Genomic DNA, 27,481 nt, shown 5'->3' with positions numbered 1-27,481 from the left:
TCATTTTTCGGCCGCACCTATAACAACATATCCGCCATTGCGGGTTGCAAAAATAATGGCGATTGCGTTATTAACAAAAAGAATCGTACCGCATGTAAAGCCTGTCGTCTACGTAAATGCCTGCTAGTGGGAATGTCAAAAAGTGGCTCACGATATGGTCGACGTTCGAATTGGTTTAAAATCCACTGCCTTTTACAAGAGCAGCAAACAAATAGCGGAACGGCGGGACAAAACAACAGTGGAAATTCGAATAGTAATTTGGAACAATTGGCAAGACTGCATCAGATACATGCCCGTCAGACCTATCAGGATAAGACAAATCCCTGCATAAAGTCAGCCATTAGTGGTGGGGGAGGTGCGTCGGGAACCGCTCTCAGTATACCAGTAACCAGCAGCCATAATAATAACAACAATAACGTCAATACTCTGGCGGGGAATGTGGGGAGTAACTTGAGTAATTTTCTTAATCCTGCCAAATTTTTTAATGGTGCGGAGTCGATGTCTTCGGGCAACAATACCGCGAATAATAAAAGCCATAATGAATCCCGCCTTAGCGATACACCCAGCGATTCGGGAGCCTCTTCTGCAGGTGATCCCACAGATGATGGTACAAGTACGGCAAGTCTACGGCATCATAGCCACAGTCAACATCATCAGCAATTGCTGAAATCGGAAAGGAATTGTAACTCGGCTCATCAACCCATGGATAATGGCTGCAGCGAAGAAGATTCCGATGAACGAGAACGCAGACGACAACAATTTCTACAAATATTTCGTAGTCATTCCGAACCTCTACATAGTCCATTTGCATCGTTTGCTTTTACCCAACTACCACCACCTGCGGCAGTATTAAATACAGCTGCCCTGGCAGGTTCACCACCGGCATTTATGTTACCCGCCATTAAGACACATGATAGCTTCCAACTGAGAATGGAAGCTGGTGATCATCATGATGCGGAGGAGAGTGATGTGCAGGATGAGCCGATCGACTTATCGTTGAAAAGTCGGCAAAGTCAATCACCAAAACCGGAGGCAAATAAAAGTCTAACACCCGAGCCGGAAATGGAATGTGGCAAAGGTGGTGTGGGAGTTTTGGATTTAACACTGGTTCGATCTACGCAAACCCTCACGGGATGAGGGGATATATTTCATATAGAGTAACACTCTCACATTATCTCTGTCTACTCTGGTATTTTTTCAGTATTTAAAAAAAATCTATATTTTTTCAAACATTTCAAATTTAGACCCAGTGAAAAAATTTTGTTTTCTGTAAAAATTCTTTTAATTTCCATGAATATTGTAGCATACTTATAGGCACAATTTTTATACCCTTCACCACTCTGTGGTACAGGGTATTATGTCTTTGTGCATATGTTTGTAACAGGCAAAAGGAATCGAGATAGACCCATGGTTCCTTTTGAGAATATGCATAGAATCACTTTCTGAGTCGATTTATGCATGTCCGTCCGTCCGTCCGTCCGTCTGTCCGTCCGTCCGTCTGTAGATGTTAAATTGTAAACAAAGTACAGGTCGCATTTATGATCCGATTTGGATGAAATTTGGCACAAGTCACTTATTCGGCCCAAGGACGAACCCTATTGAAATTGGGAAAAATCGGTTCAGATTTAGATATAGCTCCCATATATATATTTAACCGATTTAATGTAAACGGTCCCTATATATCTTTCGATTTGCACGAAATTTGGTACAGCCTAATCATTTAGGTCTACAATGATGTCTGCCAAGTTTCATGAAAATCGGTCCAGATTTAGATATAGCTCCCATATATAGTTTCGTCCGATTTCATGTAAATGGTGCACCAAAGTCTCTATGTATCCTTCGATTTGCACTAAATTAGGTATAACGTACTTAATTTGAGCCTAGAATGGTGTCTGCCAAGTTTCGAGAAAATCGGTCCAGATTTAGATATAGCTCCCATATATAGTTTCGTCCGATTTCATGTAAATGGTGCCCCAAAGTCCCTATATATCATTCGATTGGCACAAAATTTGGCATAACGTACTGAATTGATCCTAGAATGATGTCTGCCATGTTTCAAGAAAATCGGTCCAGATTTAGATATAGCTCCCATATATAGTTTCGTCCGATTTCATGTAAATGGTGCCCCAGAGTCCCTATATATCTTTCGATTTGCACGAAATTTGGCATAACGTACTGAATTGGGCCTAGAATGATGTCTGCCAAGTTTCATGAAAATCGGTCCAGATGTAGATATAGCTCCCATATATAGTTTCGTCCGATTTCATGTAAATGGTGCACCAAAGTCTCTATATATCCTTCGATTTGCACTAAATTAGGTATAACGTACTGAATTGAGCCTAGAATGATGTCCGCCAAGTTTCGAGAAAATCGGTCCAGATTTAGATATAGCTCACATATATAGTTTCGTCCGATTTCATGTAAATGGTGCACCAAAGTCTCTATATATCCTTCGATTTGCACTAAATTAGGTATAACGTACTGAATTGAGCCTAGAATGATATCTGCCAAGTTTCGAGAAAATCGGTCCAGATTTAGATATAGCTCCCATATATAGTTTCGTCCGATTTCATGTAAATGGTGCCCCAAAGTCCCTATATATCTTTCGATTTGCACAAAATTTGACATAACGTACTGAATTGAGCCTAGAATGATGTCTGCCAAGTTTCGAGAAAATCGGTCCAGATTTAGATATAGCTCCCATGTATAGTTTCGTCCGATTTCATGTAAAGGGTGCACCAAAGTCCCCATATATCCTTCGATTTGCACGAAATTTGGCATAACGATAATGATTTAGATATAGCTCCCTTTTATTATAGATTGATTTTAAGTAATTGACGCGACAAGGAACCAATAGGGTGATAGGAACAAAACGTTCTGAAATTAGTATAACCTAACCTGTGACAAGTTTGTGTGAAATCGCTTAATATTTGGATAGAACTTCCATATATATTTTCGCCCGATTTCAAGTAAATTGGGCATCAAACTCCTCATGTTAGTCAGATTGACATCAAATTCTGCACAACGTACAAAATTGAGCCTAGAATTACGTAGTTGCGTTTTATAGAAGTACAGACATTCCCCAACGGATGACCTATTTATATTTGTTTGAAGTCGATTTACATACTTTTGTCCCATTGTAACATACGAATGACATGTTAATGGATAGATCTAGGTAGATTCACATTTAGATAAATATCACATATTTTATTTCATCCAATTTCATGTTAATAGTCCTGTTTAATATACCCATAGTGGTGAAGGGTATCATATAGTCGGCCCCGTCCGACTTTACTACTTTCCTTACTGGTTTTTTTATTGTTTTATGTTGTATATATTTAAACAAAAAAAAAATAAATAAAAACAAATATCAACAGAGGTCATAGGAATTCCCTTTGTGCCATAAGGTCACTATTTTAATAAAAAATAGATATATAAAAAAATACAAATACCAAAATCTATAATACAAAAACAAAAAGTTCAAAAGTATAGCATATTTAAAGGCGCCTTGAAGAATTCTTAAATTCCGACATATATTGTAGGGGGACCGAATCAAAATAAGAAACAAATTTCTGACCTGAGGAAGAAAATGTTTGAAGAAAAATTCGTGAGACCTTCAGTATTTGTTTTTATGCAAATAAATTCCAGGGGCACTCAGATAGACTTTTTTTCGGAGGTCATTAGGAAGACTCTTTTCTGTAGAAAAGTATGTCTGAAAAACGTAGGACTTTTTCTATAGAAAAAAACATGCCTGAAACCATTAGGACTCCTTTTTTATTTAGAAAAATATGCCAGAGATCCTGGGGACTAAAAAAATCTGAGGCACTCAGATATACTTTCTATACCCTCAACCTTATGGTAAATGATAAAATGTGCCTCATCAAACGGAGTAGCCGATTAGAACCGAAAATTGTACAACCTAATATTTTTGCGAAGCCTGTATAATGTTTGAAAATGGGGCTTATCGTTCCACTCCATCTATCATTTTCACTACAAAGTAGAAACGAGCAAAATATAAACTTTCCTCAAAAATTAACCCCACATAGTATTTTCACCAAACCTACTTCGTATTTCTCAGCTCTTACACACTGTCACAGTTAGTGGAGAAGATGAATCTCAGTGAGAGTTTGTCCTTGTTACGACTGGAATTGAATAATTCTTACATTTCACTTATCGAACGCTCAAAGCACTGGTTGCTCCGGGCAGTATAGATTGGAGATTTATTTTTTCTAGTGAGTATTCTAGCATATCAGAGCCACAGAAAGTTTCTCGAAATCTTCAGCAAGGATCATGAATAGGAACTCAGGAGATCTTCTACGAGTATGTGGGCTTTCCCATTTTCTCATTTATTCATTATTCACATTTTTTTGTAGCGCTCGTAGTTCTCCACATGTCCTTTTTATGCCCTCCACCATAGTATGGAGGGTATATTAATGTTGTCATTTCGTTTGTAACTCATCGCAATATTGATTTCCGACCCTATAAAGTATATATATTATTGATCCGGTAAAATTTTAAGACGATGTAGCCATGTTCGTCCGTCCATCTGTTGTAATCACGATATCTTCTGAAGGAATTGAGATGGGATATATCGGTCCATGTTTAGGCATAGCTCCCATATATGGGTACCCGCCAAATTTCGTTATTTTGGGATTCTTGAGCGCATTTTTCAACCGAATTCGATGATATTTGGTACATTTTCTTCTTATTGGTACTAAATTATAAGTATAGGTCCACTATTTCTGGTAGCCCACATATAACGGTACTCTCTAATGTTCGACTGCGGAGGATATCGAGATAAAAGACTAGAACGTAGGGTTCGATAATGAAGTATAGCCCGCAGTTAGGCCTAGCCCCTGTGTGAGAGATACCAGAAGGATTGGACCGATATTCGAACTTGAACCAAGTTTGAAAGACCTAACTTAACATAATAAGATGTGCAAAGATGTGCTCTGTTTCTTTTTTGAGGGGTTGGCGTTCATCAGCTCTTTGAGAGACCTAATCCTCTTCCTCCCTTGCTCACATTCTCAAGTATTTTATCAGCCTCTACCCTCCTTCGGCTTTCTAGAACGGTTGTATTAATCGTGTCTTCATGTAAGATTTTCGTCATCTAATCGGGCAAAGGAAATTCTAAACTACATAATATTAGTAGACCTTTTTCAAATTTGTATGGTGTCAATTTTAAGGTCAATCACTCTTCTTTTATATACGTCAGCTTCCCCGATCTATATTCTTATAGAGGATGCAAATGTTGTCATTATACACGTCACCACAATGTGGTACTGGGTATTATGCCTTTGTGCATATGTTTGTAACAGGCAAATGGAAACGAGATAGACACCTGGTTCCTTTTGAGAATATGTATAGAATCACTTTCTGAGTCGATTTATGCATGTCCATCCGTCTGTCCACGTTAAATTGTAAACAAAGTGCAGGTCACATTTATGATCCGAATTGGATGAAAATTGGCATAGGTCACTTATTTGGCCCAAGGACGAAACCTGTTGAATTTGGGAAAATCGGTTCAGATTTAGATATAGCTCCCACATATATTTTCGTCCGATTTAAGGTAAATGGTGCACCAAAGTCTCTATATATCTTTCGATTTCATTAAATTTGGCGCAACGTAATGAATTAAGCCTAGAATGATGTTTGCTAAATTTCGTGAAAATCGGTTCAGCTTTAGATATAGGTCCCATATATAATTTTGTCCGATTTTATGTAAATGGTGCACCAAAGTCTCTATATATCTTTCGATTTGCACGAAAATTGGCGCAGCGTAGTGAATTAACCCTAGAATGATGTGTGCTAAGTGTCGTGAAAATCGGTCCAGATTTAGATATAGCTCCCGTATATATTTTCGTCCGTTTTAATGTAAATGGTATACCAAAATCCTTATATATCTTACGATTTGCACGAAATTTAGCATGGGGTACTGAATTAGGTCTAGAATGATTTGCGTTAAGTTTCGTAAAAGTCCTTATATATCTTACGATTTGCACGAAATTTAGCATGGGGTACTGAATTAAGTCTAGAATGATGTGTATTAAGTATCGTGAAAATCGGTTCAGATTTAGATATAGCTCCCATACATATTTTCGTCCGATTTAAGGTAAATGGTGTACCATAGTCCCTTAATATATTTCGGATTGCACGAAATTTGGCGCAGCGTAATGAATTAGGTCTAGAATGATTTATTTTAAGTTTCTTGAAAATCGGTTCAGATTTAGATATAGCTCCCACATATATTTTCGTCCGATTTTATATAAATGGTGCACCAAAGTCCCTATATATCCTTTGATTTGCCCGGAATTTGGTGTAGCGTACTAATTTGGGTCTAGAATGGTGTGCGGTAAGTTTCGGAAAAATCGGTTCAGATTTAGGTATAGCTCCCATATATGTTTTCGTCCGATTTTATGTAAATGGTACTCGAAAGTTCCAATATATCTTTCGATTTGCACGAAATTTGGCACAACGTAATGATTTAGATCAAGAATGGTGTGTTTTATGTTTCTGAAAATCGGTTCAGATTTAGATATAGCTCCCATGTATATTTTCTTCCGATTTTTTGTAAATGGTGAACCAAAGTTCTTATATATCATTTGATTTGCACGACATTTGGCACAGCGTAATGAATTAGGTCTAGAATAATGTGTGTTAAGTTTCCTGAAATCGATTCAGATTTAGATATAACTTCTATATCTGAACAAATGAAAAATTTAGTATCGGTTGCAGAATGACATGTTTATGGTTCCAATTTCATTTTACTGGTCCCTTAAAAATGCGACGTCTGTTAGGATTCATCCGTTGAATATACCCAAAGTGGTGAAGAGTAGCATATAGTCGGCCCCGTACGACTTTCTACTTTCCTTACTGGTTTTTCACATAAAAATCTGGATCCAAAATTTTAACTGATTTATCACCTAAAAAGCCATGTTTATTCATTGGAAAAATCCTCTTCTTCGTGTAACATTTCTTGCTGTTCTGGAGAGAAAATCATACAAAAAATAAGTTGTTAGTCCAAAATATTAACCGATTATTGCCAAAAGCATTACTTGTCGTCTTTGGCCAATCTCTCTTTCTGTCTACTCTCTCTGCAAGTCAAAATATGACGCTCAGTATACTTAAAGGTGAATCTAGGACGAATCTTTCACGACGTTACAAACTCTTGAGGCCACATAAACATATCATACCCTCACTTCTTAGTTGTGTAGGGCAAAAAAACAAAAAAAAAAAAAAAAACTGAAACATTCAGAAAATGTTTTCCTATAGAAACGAATTCTGATGCTTTCAGGAAAATATTTTTTTAAAGACAAAAAAATCCTGAGATCCTCGGAAGCCTTTTTTGTGGTAATAAATATTCTGATACCCTAGGCAGATTTTTTCTATAATCAAATCCTTGGTCTCTCGAGAATATTTTTCTATAGAAAAAGTTTGTCCTGATTTTGTTTTTCTATACAGAAAATCCCTCTTAACTCTCACAGATGTTGTTTTTTAAGGAAAAGCATTTCTGTAGGCTTCTTATGCATCTCCTACAGTTATCCTTTACATTGAGGCATTTTAAGTCGGTCGAAAATTGTCCTGCTTTCATTGGAGATATTTGTATGTGAACAAAATTCATAGCATACATACAGGCGCCTTTAAACTTGAAATTTCTGAAGAATATATTTTAGTGTCTGTAATTAAAAAAAAACAACTTTTTATTTGATTTTTTTCATTACATTTTTTTCTATTTTTGACAATCTAGGTGAATTTTTGTTATATTTTTCTAGAACCTGTCCTTGAATATTTCTTTATATAAATTCATAGACAAAATTATAAATTAGTTTGTATTATTTGTTTAGAAAATTTAGTTTAATTTCCCTTCCCATATTCAAAAAAACATTCCTATATACATAAATGCATAAAATAAAAAATAAATATATTTTTAGTTGAAATTATAGTTTAGTTACCAATTTTTTGTTGTTAATTTTTTAATTATTATTTTTTTAATATTATTTATAAATAAAAATAAAATTGTTTTCATTTTTTTAGAGTAATAATATTCATGTGTGTTATTTTTTTAACTATGTCCGTATTTGTATTATCATAATTTATTTATTATTGTGTATAAAAAAAGAACAACAACAACATAAGAGTCTATATACAATTTATAAATAGTGTTTTTCTTATATGTCTATGTAGTAATAAATTCTACAACAAAAAATAAACTACTACAAAAAAAAAACAAATCATCAATAAATAAAAAATGTGAATTTAGTTAAAAAAGTTGTTGTTTTATTTCTTGTAATTTTTGTCATTGTTGTAATATATATGTTTATATTATTGTGCTACAAGCAACAGTCTCCTTGTATTTGTGTCTGTCTCTTTGTCTTTGTTTGTCTGTGTGCTGCGTTTTGGTGTATTGTTTACCTCTTCCTGTCATGTTATTTGATTTATTCTCCTCTATATTTCACTAAACTGTCTATATTTCATTTTTCTGTTCAGGCAGTTAGTAGCTTAGTTTCATTTCGATTGTTATTCCTTCAAATCGGTTTGTCAATAACTTCTCTTCTTCTTCTGGTTGGTTTCCTTATTGTTGTCATCGTGACATTTGGACATCATATCGTCGTCGTTGTTGTCATCAGGCATCAGCATCATCCCCATCATCTTCGTTGTTGTCGGCAGCCAATATCCTATCATCATGAAATAAAAACAAAAAGAGAAACGCATGGCAATGTTTTGAAAGCTAAAATAGAAGCAATGACATATGATGTTGGAATGTCAAAATCTAGACTTTTATGGAGACATTTAAAATGGTGTGTCTCTTAATAAAAATGAAGTTTTAGAAAAAAATTATCGATAGACCAAAGTCTCCTAAGAAAGTTGAGGATTTTTTTCCATAGAAAAAAATTCTTGATCGAACCTTAGGTCGATTTTTTCTATAGAAAAAAATTCGTGATCGACCCTTAGGTCGGAATTTTTTTCTATAGAAAAAAAATTCGTGATCGACCCTTAGGTCGATTTTTTTTTCTATAGAAAAAAGTTCGTGAGAACCTTAGGTCGATTTTTTTTTTCTATAGAAAAAAATTCGTGAGACCCTTAGGTCGATTTTTTTCTATAGAAAAAAATTCGTGAGACCCTTAGGTCGATTTTTTTCTATAGAAAACCAGTAAGGAAAGTAGTAAAGTCGGACGGGGCCGACTATATGATACCCTTCACCACTATGGGTATATTAAACAGGACTATTAAGATGAAATTGGATGAAATAAAATATGTGATATTTATCTAAATGTGAATCTACCTAAATCTATCCATAAAGTATGTAAATCGACTTCAAACAAATATAAATAGGTCATCCGTTGGGCTATGTCTGTACTTCTACAAAACGCAACTACGTAATTCTATGCTCAATTTTGTAAGTTGTACAAAATTTGATTTCAATCTGACTAACATGAGGAGTTTGATGCCCAATTTACTTGAAATCGGGCGAAAATATATATGGAAGCTCTATCGAAATATTAGGCGATTTCAAACAAACTTGTCACAGGTTAGGTTATACTAATTTCAGAAAGTTTTGTTCCTATCAGCCTATTGGTTCCTTGGTGCATCAATTACTTAAAATCAATCTATAATAAAAGGAAGCTCTATCTAAATCTGGACCGATTTTCACGAAACAAGACAGACATCACTCTAGGCTCAATTCAGTACGTTATGCCAAATTTCGTGCAAATCGAAGGATATATAGGGACTTTGGTGCACCATTTACCTAAAATCGGGCGAAACTATATATGGGAGCTATATCTAAATCAGGACAGATTTTCACGAAACTTGGCAGACATCATTCTAGGCTCAATTCAGTACGTTATGCCAAATGTCGTGCAAATCGAAAGATATATAGGGACTTTGGTGCATCATTTACATGAAATCGGACGAAACTATATATGGAAGCTATATCTAAATCTGGACCGATTTTCTCGGAACTTGGAAGATATCACTCTACGCTTAATTCAGAACGATTTCGTGCAAATCGAAAGATATATAGGGACTTTGGGGCACCATTTAAATGAAATCGGACGAAACTATATATGGGAGGTATATCTAAATCTGAACCGATTTTATCAAAACTTGGCAGACATCATTCTAGGCTCAATTCAGTACGTTATGCCAAATTTCGTGCAAATCGAAAGATATATAGGGACTTTGGCGCACCATTTACATGAAATCGGACGAAAGTATATATGGGAGCTATATAGAAATCTGGACCGATTTTCTTGAAACTTGGCAGACATCACTCTAGGCTCACTTCAGTACGTTATGCCAAATTTCGTGCAAATCGAAGGATATATAGGGACTTTGGTGCACCATTTACCTAAAATCGGGAGAAACTATATATGGAAGCTATATCTAAATCACGACCGATTTTCACGAAACTTGGCAGACATCATTCTAGGCTCAATTCAGTACGTTATGCCAAATTTCGTGCAAATCGAAAGATATATAGGGACTTTGGGGCACCATTTACATGAAATCGGACGAAACTATATATGGGAGCTATATCTAAATCTGAACCGATTTTCTCGAAACTTGGCAGACATCACTCTAGGCTTAATTCATTACGTTATGCCAAATTTCGTGCAAATCGAAAGATATATAGGGACTTTGGGGCACAATTTACATGAAATCGGACGAAACTATATATGGGAGGTATATCTAAATCTGAACCGATTTTCTCGAAACTTGGCAGACATCACTCTAGGCTTAATTCATTACGTTATGCCAAATTTCGTGCAAATCGAATGATATATAGGGACTTTGGTGCACCATTTACATGAAATCGGACGAAACTATATATGGGAGCTATATCTAAATCTGGACCGATTTTCACGAAACTTGGCAGACATCATTCTAGACCTAAATGATTAGGCTGTACCAAGTTTCGTGCAAATCGAAAGATATATAGGGACCGTTTACATTAAATCGGTTAAATATATATATGGGAGCTATATCTAAATCTGAACCGATTTTTCCCAATTTCAATAGGGTTCGTCCTTGGGCCAAATAAGTGACTTGTGCCAAATTTCATCCAATTCGGATCATAAATGCGACCTGTACTTTGTTTACAATTTAACATGGACAGACAGACGGACAGACGGACAGACGGACAGACGGACGGACGGACGGACGGACATGCATAAATCGACTCAGAAAGTAATTCTATGCATATTCTCAAAAGGAACCATGGGTCTATCTCGATTATTTTTGCCTGTTACAAACATATGCACAAAGACATAATACCCTGTACCACAGTGTGGTGAAGGGTATAAAAATTCGTGAGACCCTTAGGTCGATTTTTTTTCTATAGAAAAAAATTCGTGAGACCCTTAGGTCGATTTTTTTCTATAGAAAAAAATTCGTGAGACCCTTAGGTCGATTTTTTTCTATAGAAAAAAATTCGTGAGACCCTTAGGTCGATTTTTTTCTATAGAAAAAAATTCGTGAGACCCTTAGGTCGATTTTTTTCCTATAGAAAAAAGTTCGTGATCGACGCTTAGGTCGATCACGAATTTTTTTTCTAGTCCCAAGGTAACAGTTATTGTAGATTGTTTCTACAGAAAAAATTATTGAGACCTCCCGTAAGACTTTTATGGAAAAAAATTACTGAGACCTTCAGTAAAAATTTTTTCTATGGAAAAAAATTTTGAGACCCTTAAAAGAACCTTTTATACCCTTCACCACACTGTGGTACAGGGTACTATGTCTTTGTGCAAAAGCAAACGCATGGTTTCTTTTGAGAATATGCATAGAATCACTTTCTGAGTCGATAGATGCATATCCGTCCATCCTGTCTATCCATGTTAAATTGTAAACCAAGTACAGGTCGCATTTATGATCCGATTTGGATGAAATTTGACACATGTCACTTATTTGGCCCAGGGACAAACCCTATTGAAATTGGAGAAAATCGGTTCAGATTTAGATATAGCTCCCATATATAGTTTCGTCCGATTTAATGTAAATGGGGTACCAAAGTCCCCATATATCTTTCGATTTGCACGGAATTTGGTATAACCTACTGAATTAGGTCTACAATGATGTGTGCTAAGTTTCGTGAAAATCGGTTCAGATTTAGATATAGCTCTCATATATAGTTTCGCCCGATTTTAGGTATATGGTGCACGAATTTTGGCATAGCGTATTGAATTAAGTCTAGAATGACGTGTGCTAAGTTTCGTGAAAATCGGTTCAGATTTAGATATAGCTCCCGTATATAGTTTCGCCCGATTTAAGGTAAATGGTGTACCAAATTCCCTATATATCTTTCGATTTGCACGAAATTTGGTGTAGCCTACTGAATTAGGTCTAGAATGATGTGTGCAAAGTTTCGTAAAAATCGGCCCAGATTTAGATATAGCTCCCATATATATTTTCGTCCAATTGTATGTAAATGGTTCACCAAGGGCCCAAAGGTAGGCCGATTTACACAACATTTTGCAACACGACTGTACTACTTTCCTTACTGGTTTCTATTTGAAAATGTTCCCGAGATCTTCCAGATTACTTTAGAAAAGAATCTGGGACCCTTTCAAAAAAAATCTTTCTAGTGTTCCTAGGATTTGTTCCATAGAAATGGGGGGTTGTCAAATTTTTTTCTATTGAAAAAGTCCTCCTGTGGTTGTCAGAAATTTTTTCTCTATAAATAAGTCGTTCTGAGTTCGTCAGGATTTTTTCTATCGAAAAAGATCTTCCTGGGGATCCCATTTTTTTCTGTAGGAAAAGGCATCCTAAATTTGTGAGGAATCTTTTCTATAAAAGAAAACAATTTGTCAGGATTTTTTCTATAGAAAATAAGTTCTCTTGAGGTTGGAAGGTTTTTTTTGTGTAGAAAAAATTTCTCCTGAGGTTGTCAGAATTTTTTCTATATTAAAAAGTCGTCCTTTTTTAGGAATTTCTTTTTAGGAAAAAGTGTTCCTGAGTTCGTCAGTTTTTTTCTATAGAAAACAGTCTTCATGCGTTTCTCAAGATTTTTTACAGAAGATAATCACCAGAGGGTTTTAAGATGTAGAAAAAATTCTTTCAGAGGATATCAGATTTTTTCTATAAAAAAATCATCTGAGGGTCTCTGGATTATTTCTATAGAAAAAAAGTCTTCTAAAAAAGTCTAATTTTTTCCTGAAGAAAAAATTCCTCTTTTTGTTCTCAAAATTTGTTTCCTATCTTTTTCCTCCTTTCCTCTTTTATTTTGTTTAATCTCCACATCTCTATCTTGTTGCGAAAAGTGTTAACCTGTTGTGAAAATTAAATACGATTTCCAGTGCTCGTTTTTATCTTGTCTCGTATCGAAATAAAACATCGTCTGATGCATTTCAAATCACATCATTCAAGTTGAATGAAAACATATGACAAACACGCCCCCTGAGACCAGCCATAGAAGCCAAAGCGATAAAAACCACAGCAGAGACTCAAACACATTAGACACTCACACATACACACACACACACCAAGATAATAAAAAATCAAATGCGCATTTCTTTATAGAAATCATTCACATAAAATTGGATTGCAATGGTGTTGGTGATTCGAAATCATTGTGTCGTAGGTTTTGTACACAATAATAATGGTGACAATTCGTTATTGCGATTTCAAATGGATTTATGCAATACGAAAATGAAAATCACAACAGCAACAACAAAAACAACAACTAACTTTGTGTCTATGTTTATTTGTCTGTCCGTCCATCCACGGGTTTACAAGTCCATTTTGTTAAGATCGTTGTTTGCCTGAACATTTTGATGTCTGGCAGCCTGGCCCGAACGATTGCTTGCTGGTGATGATGATAGACTTTGGCAATCATTTTATTGGTGTCGGTGATAATCATCGTCACATCTTCGAATGAAGACAAAAATAAAAATTGAAAATCAAATACAGCAACAATCATCTAATGTCCAACCAATGGGCCAATGACAAGAGCATACGTTTTGAAACCGAATCTCAACATGATGATCTTATGTGACAGAGACTTATCCGCCATTGGTCACCTGCTATTGTCAAGTTAACTGCTTTGGACGTGGTTAGACGACAGCAAAGCTATCGATTCAAAGCAAAATTAATTGTTATTTTATACATTTCGATTTGTGTGATTTGTAAAAAAAAACAACAAAAAAAAAAAAAAAATATTCATAGACAATTGATCTCATCCACATGATCGTGGACAGGTGGAGGCAGATATGTGTAAACCAGGATATCGTCTATTTGGATATAAGGAACTCAAAAACGTATAAGCCTTATAAAAGTATTTTGTAGTAAAGTTGGTTTGGACATCTTAAAAATTTTTACAGCATTTTTTTCTTCGATTTTCTTGTATCTGTAAGCCATGTTAAATATGTATTGTTGTTGTTTCTCTTTTAGAATTGCATTAAAAAAACTGTCGTCAGTTGTCTAAATTTTATGCGTTTTAAGCACACGCTCTCAATATTATTGCATTAAACTTTCAATGTCGTGAACAGGCTGCTGGAGTATGGATTATTGGGATATCACACAGAGGCGGACGATACAAGGGGGGCGGTTTCATATTTTTCTTTTCTGTAGAAATAAATTCTGGAGAGAAATTAGAAAAATCCTCAGGGTTAATTTTTTAGAGCAAACATTTCCGACACCGTCAGAAATATAGAATAACATTTATGAAGCCCTCTGGATGACTGTTTACTATAAAAAAATTCTTCGAGTTTTTGTTAAAACATTTTTCCATTTTTTTTATTATTTTTCCCATTTTATATTTTTTTCTCGGTCTCTAAGGCTATAGAAATCCATGGGCTTCAGGACTTCCTTTGATTTTGAAAGTTTTTACCAGGGAAAAATCCTGACAACACCAGGTATACTTTTGTGCTATGGAACAAATACTTTTTCTTATAGAAAAAATTCTTGAGACTAGTTTTTTTGTAGAGAAAAAACTATATTGCCTTCTTCCGAGTAATAAATTGTTTTCTATACAAACTATTTTATTTTAGATTCCGATGAAAACTTTTTTCGGCGCAAAAACAACAAAGCAGCAGCAGCCGAACTATTCAAGACTGGTGGCCAGAGAGTCAGGAGCATGCACCAGCTGATGATTACAATTTGGCTAGATGAATGCATGCCCAATGATTGGAACCTCAGCATCCTGTGTCCCATGCACAAAAAAGGAGACAAGACGATATGTGCCAACTATAGAGGAGTAGGTCTCCTTCCCATTACATATAAAGTGCTATCAAGTGTGCTGTGTGAACGATTGAAGCCAATGGTCAATGACAGTATTGGACCATACCAATGCGACTTCAGACCTTGCAAATTTCCCATTGACCAGATTTTCACTGTGCGCCAAATCCTGGAAAAGACCCACGAAAAACACATCGACACATACCACCTATTTGTCGACTATAAAGCCGCATTCGACAGCCCTATCCGTTCAGAGGTGTTTAAAGCCATGTCTACGTTTCGCATCCCTGCAAAATTAATACGGCTATGCAGGATAACTTTAAGTGGCACAATATCAGCAGTTAAATTAGGAAAGGACCTATCGGAGCCCTTCAATACCAAACGAGGATTCAGACAAGGTGACAGTTTGTCGTGTGATCTTTTTAACATCCTGCTGGAAAAGGTCATACGAGACGCAAAGGTGAACAGAAATGGCACTCTGTACACCAAACAACGCATATTACTCGCCTACGCGGATGACATCGACACCTTTGAACAAATTGAAAAGGAGTTTGCCAAAGTGGGTCTGGCAGTAAACGGCGAGAAGACCAAGCTGATGGTATCAACGCGCAAGACGTCCAGTAGACTCGGACCAACTGTAGAACTTGATAACTATAGCTTCGAGGTAGTTAAAGAATTTATATACCTTGGTACCGCCATAAATAAAACGTGACATCAGTTTTGAAATTCGGAGAAGGATTGTGATGGCCAACAGATGCTACTATGGTCTAAGTAGCAGTTTAGAAACAAGACCACCTCCCGCCAGACCAAACTCACAATTTACAAGACGCTGAGACTACCCGTGCTATTATATGGATCAGAAGCATGGGTACTTGTGCAAGCAGATGAGGCAGCTCTTGGGGTGTTTGAAAGAAAAATTCTCCGAAAGATCTACGGGCCGATCTGCGTCGAGGGTGAATATCGGCGTCGAATGAACCACGAGCTTGTGGATTTATCAAAAATTTCTTCAAACAAGGCGGGGATTTATTAAATTTCTCATGGATCTACACAAAGTATGCATTGTTTAATTGATATATTTCTCAAGAACCTCTTAAAGACGTGTTTTTTTTTTAAAAAATACTTTTTTCAATAACCTTCATAAGGTCCTGATTTTTTAAAATATTTTCCAAGGACCTCTTCCAGGCATATATTTACAAATAAGTATTTTTCAAGAATCTAGATAAGAGCCAAGGACCTTTAAAGGGCGTGGATTTTTAAAACGTATTTCTCAAGGATCTCTACAAGGCGTGGGTTTAAAAAATATTTCTCAGGGAGCAATATAAGGCGGAATTAAAAAAAGTATTTTTTAGTGAGCTCTACTAGCCGCTGGTTTAAATTTTTTTTTAAGAACCCCTATACAAATATATTCCAAAAAAATTTGTACTTCGTAGGTTTTCAAAGAAATATTTCCCAAGAATATCCATAGGGTCCAAGGGACTTTACAAGGTGTCGATTAAAAAAAAGAATGTTTTTCAAAGACCTCTTCAAGGCATGGCTTAAAAACCGTATTTTTCAAGAACCTCCACAAAGCACCTCGTCAAAGCATGAGGTTAAAAATATTTCTCTGCAATCTCTTCAAGGAATGGATTTAAAAAGTATTTTCATATTTTTAAAAATATTATTCAAGGACCTGTACAATGCATGGATTTTCAAAGAAATATTTCTCAAATATATTGCTCAAGGACAGACATATTTCACAGCCTAGAAGAGGTTTTCCTGTCAAAAATTCTGTCATCTGGACACTTTCTGCATAGAAATACGCCTTAAGACAATCAGAAAAAATTGCTACAAAAATTGCCCTGAGGAGAACTGTTTCCTGTAAAAAAGATCCTCAGCCCTCGGAGGGACTTTTTTATTTTGTCCATCAGGGCTCTAAAAATTTATTTTATAGCATACATCCTTCTGTCCTCAGAACACTTTCCGACCACCAGAAAGAAATTACCTAAAAAAGAAAAACAAGGAAATTTGAGGAAAACTGTTTCCCGGAATAAAATATTGAGGCCCTTTGAAATATTTTCTTATATATTTTTTTGTGTCAGGCCCTTTGAAATATTTTAGATTAAAGAAAAATATCCTCAGAACCCTAAGAATATTCTCAGCACCTCTGTTAAAAAATGGTAGATATATTTGACATTCCAGAAGAGGATTCCCTTGTAGAAAGTTCTGCCCCAGGGCATAAAAATTATTGCTACAAAAACAACAAAAATGGGATCCAGGGCTCTATGGAAGATTTTTTAACAGAACTATTTTACAGTCTAGCAGAGTCTACCTTGTGGAATGTTCACTCCTCAGGACAATTTCTGCATGGAAAAACGTCTTAATACCATCAGAAAAAACCTGAGACCCTGAGGAAGACATTTTCATGTAGAAAAATTCCGAGGCTCTCAGAAAGACTGGTTGTTTGAAGTTATCTTTGTATCATTGATTGGAATTATTTCGTCTATAAAATAATTTCAGGGCCTTTATGGCATTTTTCAGACATATTTCACAGCCTATCCTACCTGTGGAATGTTCTCTCCTCAGGACAATTTCTGTATGGAAAAACGACTTAAGACCATTGGAAAAAAACTGAGTCCCTGAGGATGACATTTTCCTATAGAAAAATTCCGAAATTATCTTTGTTTGAAATTATCTTTGGCCCATTGATTGGAATTATTCGGTCTATAAAAAAAATTCAGGACCTTTATGGCAATTTTCAGACATATTTCGCAGCCTATAAGAGGCTTCCCTGTCGTAAGTTCTATCCCCTTTATTCCACTATACTCCTTCTTTCTCCGTCATCAATTTTCCACATACGAAGAAAGTACATGTCACTGTGTATGTGAGCATTGTATGAATGACTACTTAAAATTCAATTGCATTTTAAATGATTGCATTGAATTTCATTGTTTGTAAATTGTTAAAAAGCAGCAGCAGCAACAACAACGACAACAAAAAGAGGAACAACAAAATAAAATTGTATACAAAACAACATCATCTCCAGCGATGATGTCGTTGTTGTGTCTCTCCATTGTAGCTGTCGTTGTTGGACGACATCATCTTCGACCGATTTTCATCCCCAAAACATTACGTGATGTAGCTGCTTGGTGTTGTTGTTGCTGTTTTTGCAAACATACACAGGTTATACATACACATATACTCTCCAGAACATATGGAGATATATATGATCGTCTCAGAAATTCTCTGCCCTAGTGCTTGTCCATCCATCAGTTTCGTTGTTTATTTTTCGAAATTGTGCACATGACTATTGTTGTTGTTGCTGCTGCAGTTGAATAACATCTTTGTAGATATTTTGTCATGACAATACTTTATAGTGGTCAACAACAGAGGCTTACAAAACAAAAAAAGAAAAATTACCTCAAAACTGATTTTTTTCTACAAAAATAAATACTAAAGCAAAAAATAATCTCAATCCCATAACGAAAACAAATAATATATTGAATTTCAAATCAATTTTATAAAGTTCTCTGGGTCTATGGGCTCCCCACCCACCCCCTAATATTGTTGTACGTTTGTTTGTTTTCATTGTCAATAGTAAACCGACATTTGTAGGTTAATCGCAATAGGTGGTCTTTTTTCTGTAATCACTTCCAGCGGCAGCACCACCACGACAACTGCTGCCACTGCCTCTGTTAAGTGGCTTTCAATGGGTGTATGTATGTGTGTGTGTGATATATTCATTTCCCAACGAATAATTGTCAGAAATATGAGTAAACATTTAAAAAGGGTTTAAATGTTATTAACATTCATCAAATTATGACAATTTGTTAACAAAAATATCATTTAATCTGTTTTTCATTTGCTCGTTTGTGTGACAGTTAGAAATCGAGTTTGTGTCTTAAGTCTTTTGTTTCATGTCATCTATAAAAAAGCATGCTCACGTAAATGACCTGAAATAAAGTTTTAAATTTCAATTTAAAATCGATTCAATTTTTGTTCTGCGTCATCGAACATGACTAACAATTGGTGGGGGAAGATTTTTCTTCCCTCAGGAAGAAATTATAGAAATAGAATCGAAAAAAATCCTAAAAACCTCAGGAAGACTTTTTTCCATAGAAAAAATTCCTGACGACTTCAGGAAGACTTCCTTTTTAGAAAAAAATCGCTGGCAATCTGAGGAAAACTTTTTTGTGTAGAATAATTCCTGACAATCTCAGAAAGGGGTTTTCTATAAGCATAAATACTGAGACCCTCAGTAAGCTATTTTTCTTGGTAAAAAATCATTGAGACCATCAGTAAACCCTTTTTTCTATAGATAAAAAATACTGGGACCCTAAGTACGATCTTTTCTATAGCAAAAAATTACTGAGGCCCTCAGTACAACCCTTTAAGATAGAAAAAATACTGACAATTTGTAAAACTTGTTTTAATACCCGTTATTTTTTATCGTCCCACGAACCAATAATCATACTTTCCCAATCATAATCGTATCGAATATTAAACATAAACACTGCATTTTGTATTGAAAGTCAATACATTTTTCATAATTTATATAATTAAGTGCCAAAATCATTGGCCCTTAAGGTGTTGCCCCATTAAGTAGTGACATATAATTTTCCCCCCTGGGTGCAATCAATGGTATTATTACACATTTTTACCATATTTTTCTTGATTTCTTGATGAAGTTGGTGAGGGCCACTGAAAAACCAGAAAACATTAATTATTTTCGTAAAAACAAAATGTGTTCCAGACCAAAAAAAGAAAATATTGCCATGGTTATTTCTGCTCAGCTTACCTCCACCGAACATGTATCATCGATATGATTTATATAGCAAGTCGTTACTTAAAAGGTATATTAAGCCTTTTTCACATTTAATTTAATGGTGGGAGGGCGGTGGCCATCGTTATTGTTTAACACAATCGCCACAACCACCATCACAACCATCAGCCAGCAACGCCAACACACACCGGACAAAAAGTGATTTAAACCGGCCAACATTTATGTTTCATATTCCATACTGATGCCAGGTTAAGGTGAAATTTTTGTTAAGAAAGTTTAAGTGCTCTCCATGGTTGTTGTTGTTGACGGTGTGGAACGTATGGACTCATAAATCATCACAGGAATTGGAGTAAGCTTTCTTTGGTGCTGCTGTTTCATTTCCTTGCAATGACTTGGTGCGCAGTGAAAACAATGCCAAAGTCATTGCTAGCCAAGGCTAGGAACTATATTAATTACCATGGGGTCGTAAACTTAAAGCTGAGGTTGATTTTTCTATTGAAAAATTCAAACTGATATTCCCAGGATTTTTTCCAAGGAAAAAAACAACCTAAGATTCTCAGGAATTGTTCTTCTATAGAAAAAACCAACCTGAGTGTCTCAGGAATTTTTTTCTATAGAAAAAATCGACCGCTGTGGGTCTCACGAATTTTTTATATAGAAAAAAATCGACCAAAGGGTCTCACGAATTTTTTATATAGAAAAACATCGACCAGAGGGTCTCACGAATTTTTTATATAGAAAAAAATCGACCTAAGGGTCTCACGAATTTTTTTCTATAGAAAAAAATCGACCTGAGGGTCGAACACGAATTTTTTCTATAGAAAAAAATCGACCTAAGGGTCGAACATGAATTATTTTCTATAGAAAAATTCGACCTAAGGGTCGAACACGAATTTTTTTCTATAGAAAAAAAACTCGACCTAAGGGTCGAACACGAATTTTTTTCTATAGAAAAAAAATCGACCTAAGGGTCGATCACGAATTTTTTTCTATAGAAAAAAAAATCGACCTAAGGGTCGAACACGAATTTTTTTCTATAGAAAAAAAAATCGACCTGGAGGGTCTCACGAATTTTTTTCTATAGAAAAAATCGACCTACGGGTCCCGACGAATTTTTTTCTATAGAAAAAAATCGACCTAAAGGTCTCACGAATTTTTTTCTATAGAAAAAAATCGACCTAAAGGTCTCACGAATTTTTTTCTATAGAAAAAAATCGACCTATAGAAAAAAATCGACCTATGGGTCTCACGAATTTTTTTCTATAGAAAAAAATCGACCTAAGGGTCTCACGAATTTTTTTCTATAGAAAAAAATTGACCTAAGGGTCCTGACGAATTTTTTTCTATAGAAAAAAATCGACCTAAGGGCCGAACACGAATTTTTTTCTATAGAAAAAAATCGACCTAAGGGTCGAACACGAATTTTTTTCTATAGAAAAAAATCGACCTAAGGGTCTCACGAATTTTTTTCTATAGAAAAAAATCGACCTAAGGGTCTCACGAATTTTTTTCTATAGAAAAAAATCGACCTAAGGGTCTCACGAATTTTTTTCTATAGAAAAAAATCGACCTAAGGGTCTCACGAATTTTTTTCTATAGAAAAAAATCGACCTAAGGGTCTCACGAATTTTTTTCTATAGAAAAAAATCGACCTAAGGGTCTCACGAATTTTTTTCTATAGAAAAAAATCGACCTAAGGGTCTCACGAATTTTTTTCTATAGAAAAAAATCGACCTGAGGGGTCTCACAAATTTTTTTCTATAGAAAAAAATCGACCTGAGGGGTCTGACGAATTTTTTTCTATAGAAAAAAATCAACCTAAGTGTCTCAGGAATTTTTTTCTATAGAAAAAATCAATCTGAGGGTCTCAGGAATTTTTTTCTCTACAGAAAAAAAATCGACCTTGGGAATTTTTTTCTATAGAAAAAAATCTATAGAAAAAAATCAGGGTCTCAGGAATTTTTTCACAGTATTTTTTTTTCTATAGAAAAAATGTACTGAGGAGTTTCCAAGAGTTTCTTCTATAACATCATTTTTACTAAAGGTAGATGGATTTCTATAGAAAAAAATCAACCTCAGGGTCTCAGGAATTTTTATAAAAAATCGTTGTTGAGCTGTAAGGATTTTTTTTATAGGAAATAGTGATCCTGAGACAGGATTTTCATCGACTAAAAAGATGATGTCAGAGAGTGACAGGAAATTTTTGTTTTCTATAGAAAAACGTTATCCTGTCGTTATCGTGAGGATGTTCTATAGGAAAAGAAAATAGCAAATTGTTTCTATAAAAATTGTCCTGGGATTATCAGGTTTCTGTAGAAACTATTGTTGCTGACATAGTCAGGATCTTTTTCTTGAGAAGAAAAGTTTGTCAGGATTTTTTCGATACAAAAATGTAGTCCTGAATTATTCAGGATTTTTTGTCCATAGAAAAAATTTGTGCTGAGGTTGCCAGATTTTTTTTCTATTGACAAAATCAGTCCTGAATTATTTTATAAAAAAATAGTCCTGAGATTGCCAGCATTTTTTTCTATACAAAAAATTAGTCCTGAATTTTTCAGGATATTTTTCTATTGAAAAAATGTTCTAAATATTTCAGGATTTAGAAAAAAAATAGTTTTGATGTTGTCAGATTTTTTTTTTTTTATACAAAAAATTAGTCCTGGGTTAATCAGGGATTTTTTTTCTGTAGAAGAAATGTAGTCCTGAGGATGTCAGAATTGTTTTTAAAAAAAAAATGAAAGTGGCTGAATTTTTTTCTCGAAAAATATCCTCGAAGTTGACAGGAATTTTACTTCTGAGGCTGTCAGGATTTTTTCTATTTTTTCTATAAAAAAAAGTGATCCTGAGGTTGTCAGAATTTGTTTTCTATTGAAAAAATAGTCTTGAATTTTTCAGTATTTTTTCCTATAGAAAAAAATAGTTTTGAAGTTTTCAGGATTTTTTCTATAAAAAATCGTCCTGAGTTTATCAGATTTTTTCTATAGAAAAGGTAGTCCTGTTGTTCAATGTTTTTCCATAAAAGGTTTTACATTTACAGCTTCCGAAGATAATCTTCTTTATCTTGAAGCGGTTTGTTTTGGTTTTAAAAACATGTAATCCGTTGTGTAGTTGTTGTTGTCATATTTCGAACGCACGTGTTGCAGATTTTTAGGCCCTTTGGCTGTTTTTTGTTGGGTATCATAACCATGATCCGCATGATCATTACGATTTACAGTTGATTATCATTAGTGGCGGATCTCTTGAAAAGTACAAGTTGTGTGACTGCAACACAACGGCCACCACCAAAAGTGAGATCCAAAAGAACAACATCATTACCACACAACAACAACAGCAGCAACACATTGCGGTGACCACTGCGCTTCCTTAAAGGAAAGTGAATTAATTTTTGGCATCTCTGAGGCATTTTTTTTCTTTTTGCTCTGCTTGGCCCCATGATGATCATCGTTTTGTTGATTTCATTTGCCTCGTGTGGCTTACATTTAAGAAAAATTTGGGTCATAAGAGGTTGTTGGTGTTGTTTGGATTTGTTTTTTTTTTTTCTTTGCAATTTTGCGGTGTCGTTTCGATTTTGGCAAAGTTAACCGTTCTTTTTTTTGGTGATCACCAGCAGACAATCGCATGGAAGGACAGACATGCTGTGGTCTTCTTTGCAACTTCCCATGTGTTAAATCATAACAATTGGCTTTTTGTGGCACCCATGGTCTGCTGTTGCCCACTGCTCAGTGACCAATTGCAACAATGAATGCTTGACCAGCCAACCAGCCACTTAGCACCAACACCACTCAGCCAGCCATCCAGCCATGTGTCGAAAGCTTTGTTGAGGCCCCTGGGTTCCAGCACTACTTTATATTCCAATGTTGTTGTTCGTTGCAATAAAATTGCAATTAATTTTTATTGACAAATTTTTGTTTCTTCTTTTTTTCTGCGCCTTCTTGATAACTGTTGTTGTTGTTATTGTTTATTGTCGTCAGTTTTGTTGTAATAATAATTTTTTGTTAGCTGAAAAAAAAATGCTTTTTGATGACTTTTTTACCTTAAGCGCGTAAAAAGAACGGTTGTTTGGGACTCTGCTGCGGTTTTTTTTGTGCGGGAAGGTTGGTTGTTTTTGCTTTTTTGTAGTGCATTTTTGTTGATGTTCAATTTTGATTGATATAAATGGTGCTTGTTGCTTAAGTCTTTCGTTATGGATAACTTAATGAGCTGTAAAAACGAAGCGATGTAATTGAGGAAAGGAAGGAAACTCAAATGGGTCAATTACAAAAAAAAAAAAAAATACGCAGAAAAAGACTTCCTCATAAGCTGAAGAATTAGTTTGTATATAAAAGCGGTACTCGGAATACCAAGGATGTCTTTGCTTTCTGACTATGGAAATAAATATTTTAGTATAGAAAAAGAGATTATTAGGGTACTAATGCTTTTAATAGCATAATGTTTTCAAATGGTGTTGAGGATTTTTTTCTACAGGAATTAATTAGACAAACCATTCCGTTTCTATAGACCCTGAAGAAGATTTTTATTACATAGGAAGATGTTTCCTGTTTCCTATATTAGGTCATAGAATATAATAGGAGGATGTTTTTATATCAACCAGCCATAATCAGTGTTCCGAGGCATTTCTTCGATAAAAAATGTTATTTAGAGTCCAGCGAAATGAACTTCAATAGAAAAAGTCATCCTCGGTATACTGAGCAGTTTTTTGTATAGTATTCAGGGTCCCAAAGGTTTTTTTCTTCAGCGTCATGTGTATTTTTATTATACCCTCCACCATAGTATGGAGGGTATATTAGTTTTGTTTTTCCGTTTGTAACGCATCGAAATAATCATTTCCGACCATATAAAGTATATATATTCTTGATCAGCGTAAAATTCTATGACGATCTAAGCATGTCCGTCTGTCCGTCTGTCCGTCTGTCTGTCTGTCTGTCCGTCTGTCTGTTGTAATCACTCTAGCGTCTAAACGAATTGAGATAGATCGCCAAAATTTTGCATAGAGTCGTCTTTTGTCTGCAGGCAGGTCAAGTTCGAAGATGGGCTTCATCGGTCCACGTTTAGGCATAGCTCCCATATAAGGGTACCCCCCAATTTTCGGTATTTTGAGGTTCTTGAGCGCGTTTTTCAACTGAATTCGCTCAAATTTGGTATATTGAGTTCTTATTGGGTAGCAAATCTTTCCACTGAAAATTATAAATATGGGTCCATATTTTCGGATAGCCCCCATATAAGGGTACCCCCAATTTTGAGGTATTTTGGGGGGTTTGATCGCATTTTTCGACCGAATTCGCTGAAATTCGGTACTTTGAGTTCTTATTGGGTAGCAAATCTCTATACGAAAAATTATAAATATAGGTCAATTTTTTCGGGTAGCCCCCATATAGGGTACCCCCCAATTTTCGGTATTTTAAGGATCTTGAGCGCGGTTTTCAACCAAATTCGCTGAAATTTGGTACATTGGGTTTTTATAGGGTACCAAATTTCCCCACTAAAAATTATAAATATAGGTCCACTTTTTCCGGTAGCCCCCATATAAGGGTACCCCCAAATTTTCGCTATTTTGAAGTTCTTGAGCACGTTTTTCAACCGAATTCCCTGAAATTTGGTATTTTGTAGTCGTATATGGTAACAAATTTCCCTACAAAAAATTATTAATATGTACCCCCTTTTTGGGGTAGTCCCTATATAACCCCCTTTTTTATATTAAAATAGTTATGCAATCTGTTCCGAGTTTTGGGGTGATTCTAAGACTCTGTTGTAATCATATCACCTGCGGAGGATATCGAGATTAAAAACTAGAACGTAAGGTTCAATAATGAACTATATATGAACTATAACCCGTATTTAGACCTAGCCCCTCTGTGGGAGGTACCAGAAGGAGTGGACCGATATTCCCCATCTTCAAACTTGAAGTAAGTTTGGAAGAAATTATAAGATGGCCAAAGTTTGGATGAAATCAAAATTTTCTGAAACAAATTTGGTCCAAAGAAACATGGGGTCTAGAACCATTTTAACCGTGTAAAAGTGTATACACCCTCATTATCCATTAAAAATTTCTGAAATTTGTTTTATAGTTTACATTGTGTTTTACATAACTGGTATGTGGAAATGTCGATATATGTTCACTTTTTTATTTTCCCTATATTTTCATTTTAAGTACCTGTCAGTATATCTATGGTGGAGGGTATCCAAAGTTCGGCCCGGCCGAACTTAACGCTTTTTCACTTGTTATTATTATTTTTTTTTAAGTAACCCATCTTCAGGAATTTAGTTTCTATAGCAAAGTCATCTTTATGATTTTTTATACAATATTTCTTAAGATTTTTTCTATACTTTTTTAAGGAAAATGTTTCTTCAGAGTCTTGAAGAATTTTTTTCTATAGAAAAATCACGTCCTCAAATCTTTTCTAGAGAATATCGTATTCGGGGTCCTTAGGATTTTTTTTCTATATAAGAAGTCAAATTCAGGGTCCGGAGGTTTTTTATTTATGTTTCTATAGAAAAGTCATCCTCAGTGAATTTTTTCTATAAAAGGTCCATATAGAGGATTTTTTTAACTTTTCTATAAAAAAAATCGTTCATAGTAGCCGACGTATATTTTCTTTCGGAAATAAACTTCCAGATCTGCAAAAGATTGTTTCTTACTAAGTTTTCCTCCGGAATAAAAATACTTCCTCATCCTCGGGTGGCTGAGCAAGTTTTATTCGAAGGGAATTTTTTTGGGGAAATTGAAAAAAGGGAAAATACTTCCCAAGAATTCTAAGTACCTCAATATATCGAGTATAAACCAGTGAGCGGAGCAGTATAGTCGGACGGGGCCGACCATATGATACCCTACACAACTTACACGAAAATCTAACTTTCTGCGGTGTAGTTCTGAGCTTGGGAAATAGTTCGCCATATTCGCAGCCTCTTGACCGACTAGAGGTTAACAAATATTACTAATATTCAGTGCAGCCCTTCTAATTACTTGCAATGATTCCATTCATCGTGGGTTGTGTTGTGATGTTCGGCTTTCAATTGTGGCCTATAAATCGACTCGAAAAAACACAAAAAATTAAGTTTTTGGTCTACTTCATCCCAATAATATTATCTGATCATCACAGAAAATTATAGGTGTTATCCTGGACCATAACTGGAACATCAGGGAAAATTTCAAAGCTATCAGCGCTATATTTCCGCCCGCTAGTGTGGTAATGGGTTACTAAATAATATGTGGATAAGTAAATATTTAAGTGTATCTTCCACATCCGAGTACATACGACAATATAATTGGTATCAATTTAAAGGTCAACCACTCCTCTTCGATATATTATCATCTTCTCGGATCTATGACCATCAGGAGTAAATAGATACGCCATAGAATACAAATTTTGTAATTTTTCACAGAAAAGTCAGGATCCATTGAACCCGCTAAATACTGACCGATCTTTATCAAAATAGGCATGCTTATTCTTTGGCCCGATCCCCTTATCCATGTAAAAACTCGCTATGTTTGGACCATAATTAAGTATTTGGTCAATTTCATTCCCTAAATATTAACCCATCTTTACCAAA

General features: G+C 35.2%; 1 protein-coding gene across 1 annotated transcript; it reads left to right on the top strand.

Moving 5' to 3' along the window:
* On the top strand, positions 1-23,300 carry LOC133331479 (protein embryonic gonad-like; the record flags this gene model as incomplete). The annotated part of the gene is made up of 2 exons (XM_061539870.1): positions 1-1,107; positions 23,148-23,300. Coding segments are annotated over 2 exons (1,260 nt in total), but the record flags the coding sequence as incomplete, so codon positions are not given.
* Positions 23,301-27,481: the final 4,181 nt, after the last annotated feature.

This window comes from Musca vetustissima, unplaced genomic scaffold, assembly GCF_032173495.1.
Source record: "Musca vetustissima isolate MV318-11 ecotype Yass unplaced genomic scaffold, APGP_CSIRO_Mvet_v1 utg1722, whole genome shotgun sequence".
Classification (NCBI taxonomy): domain Eukaryota; kingdom Metazoa; phylum Arthropoda; class Insecta; order Diptera; family Muscidae; genus Musca; species Musca vetustissima.
Note: the sequence above shows the minus strand (reverse complement) of the source record. Positions and strands in the feature narration are given on the sequence as shown.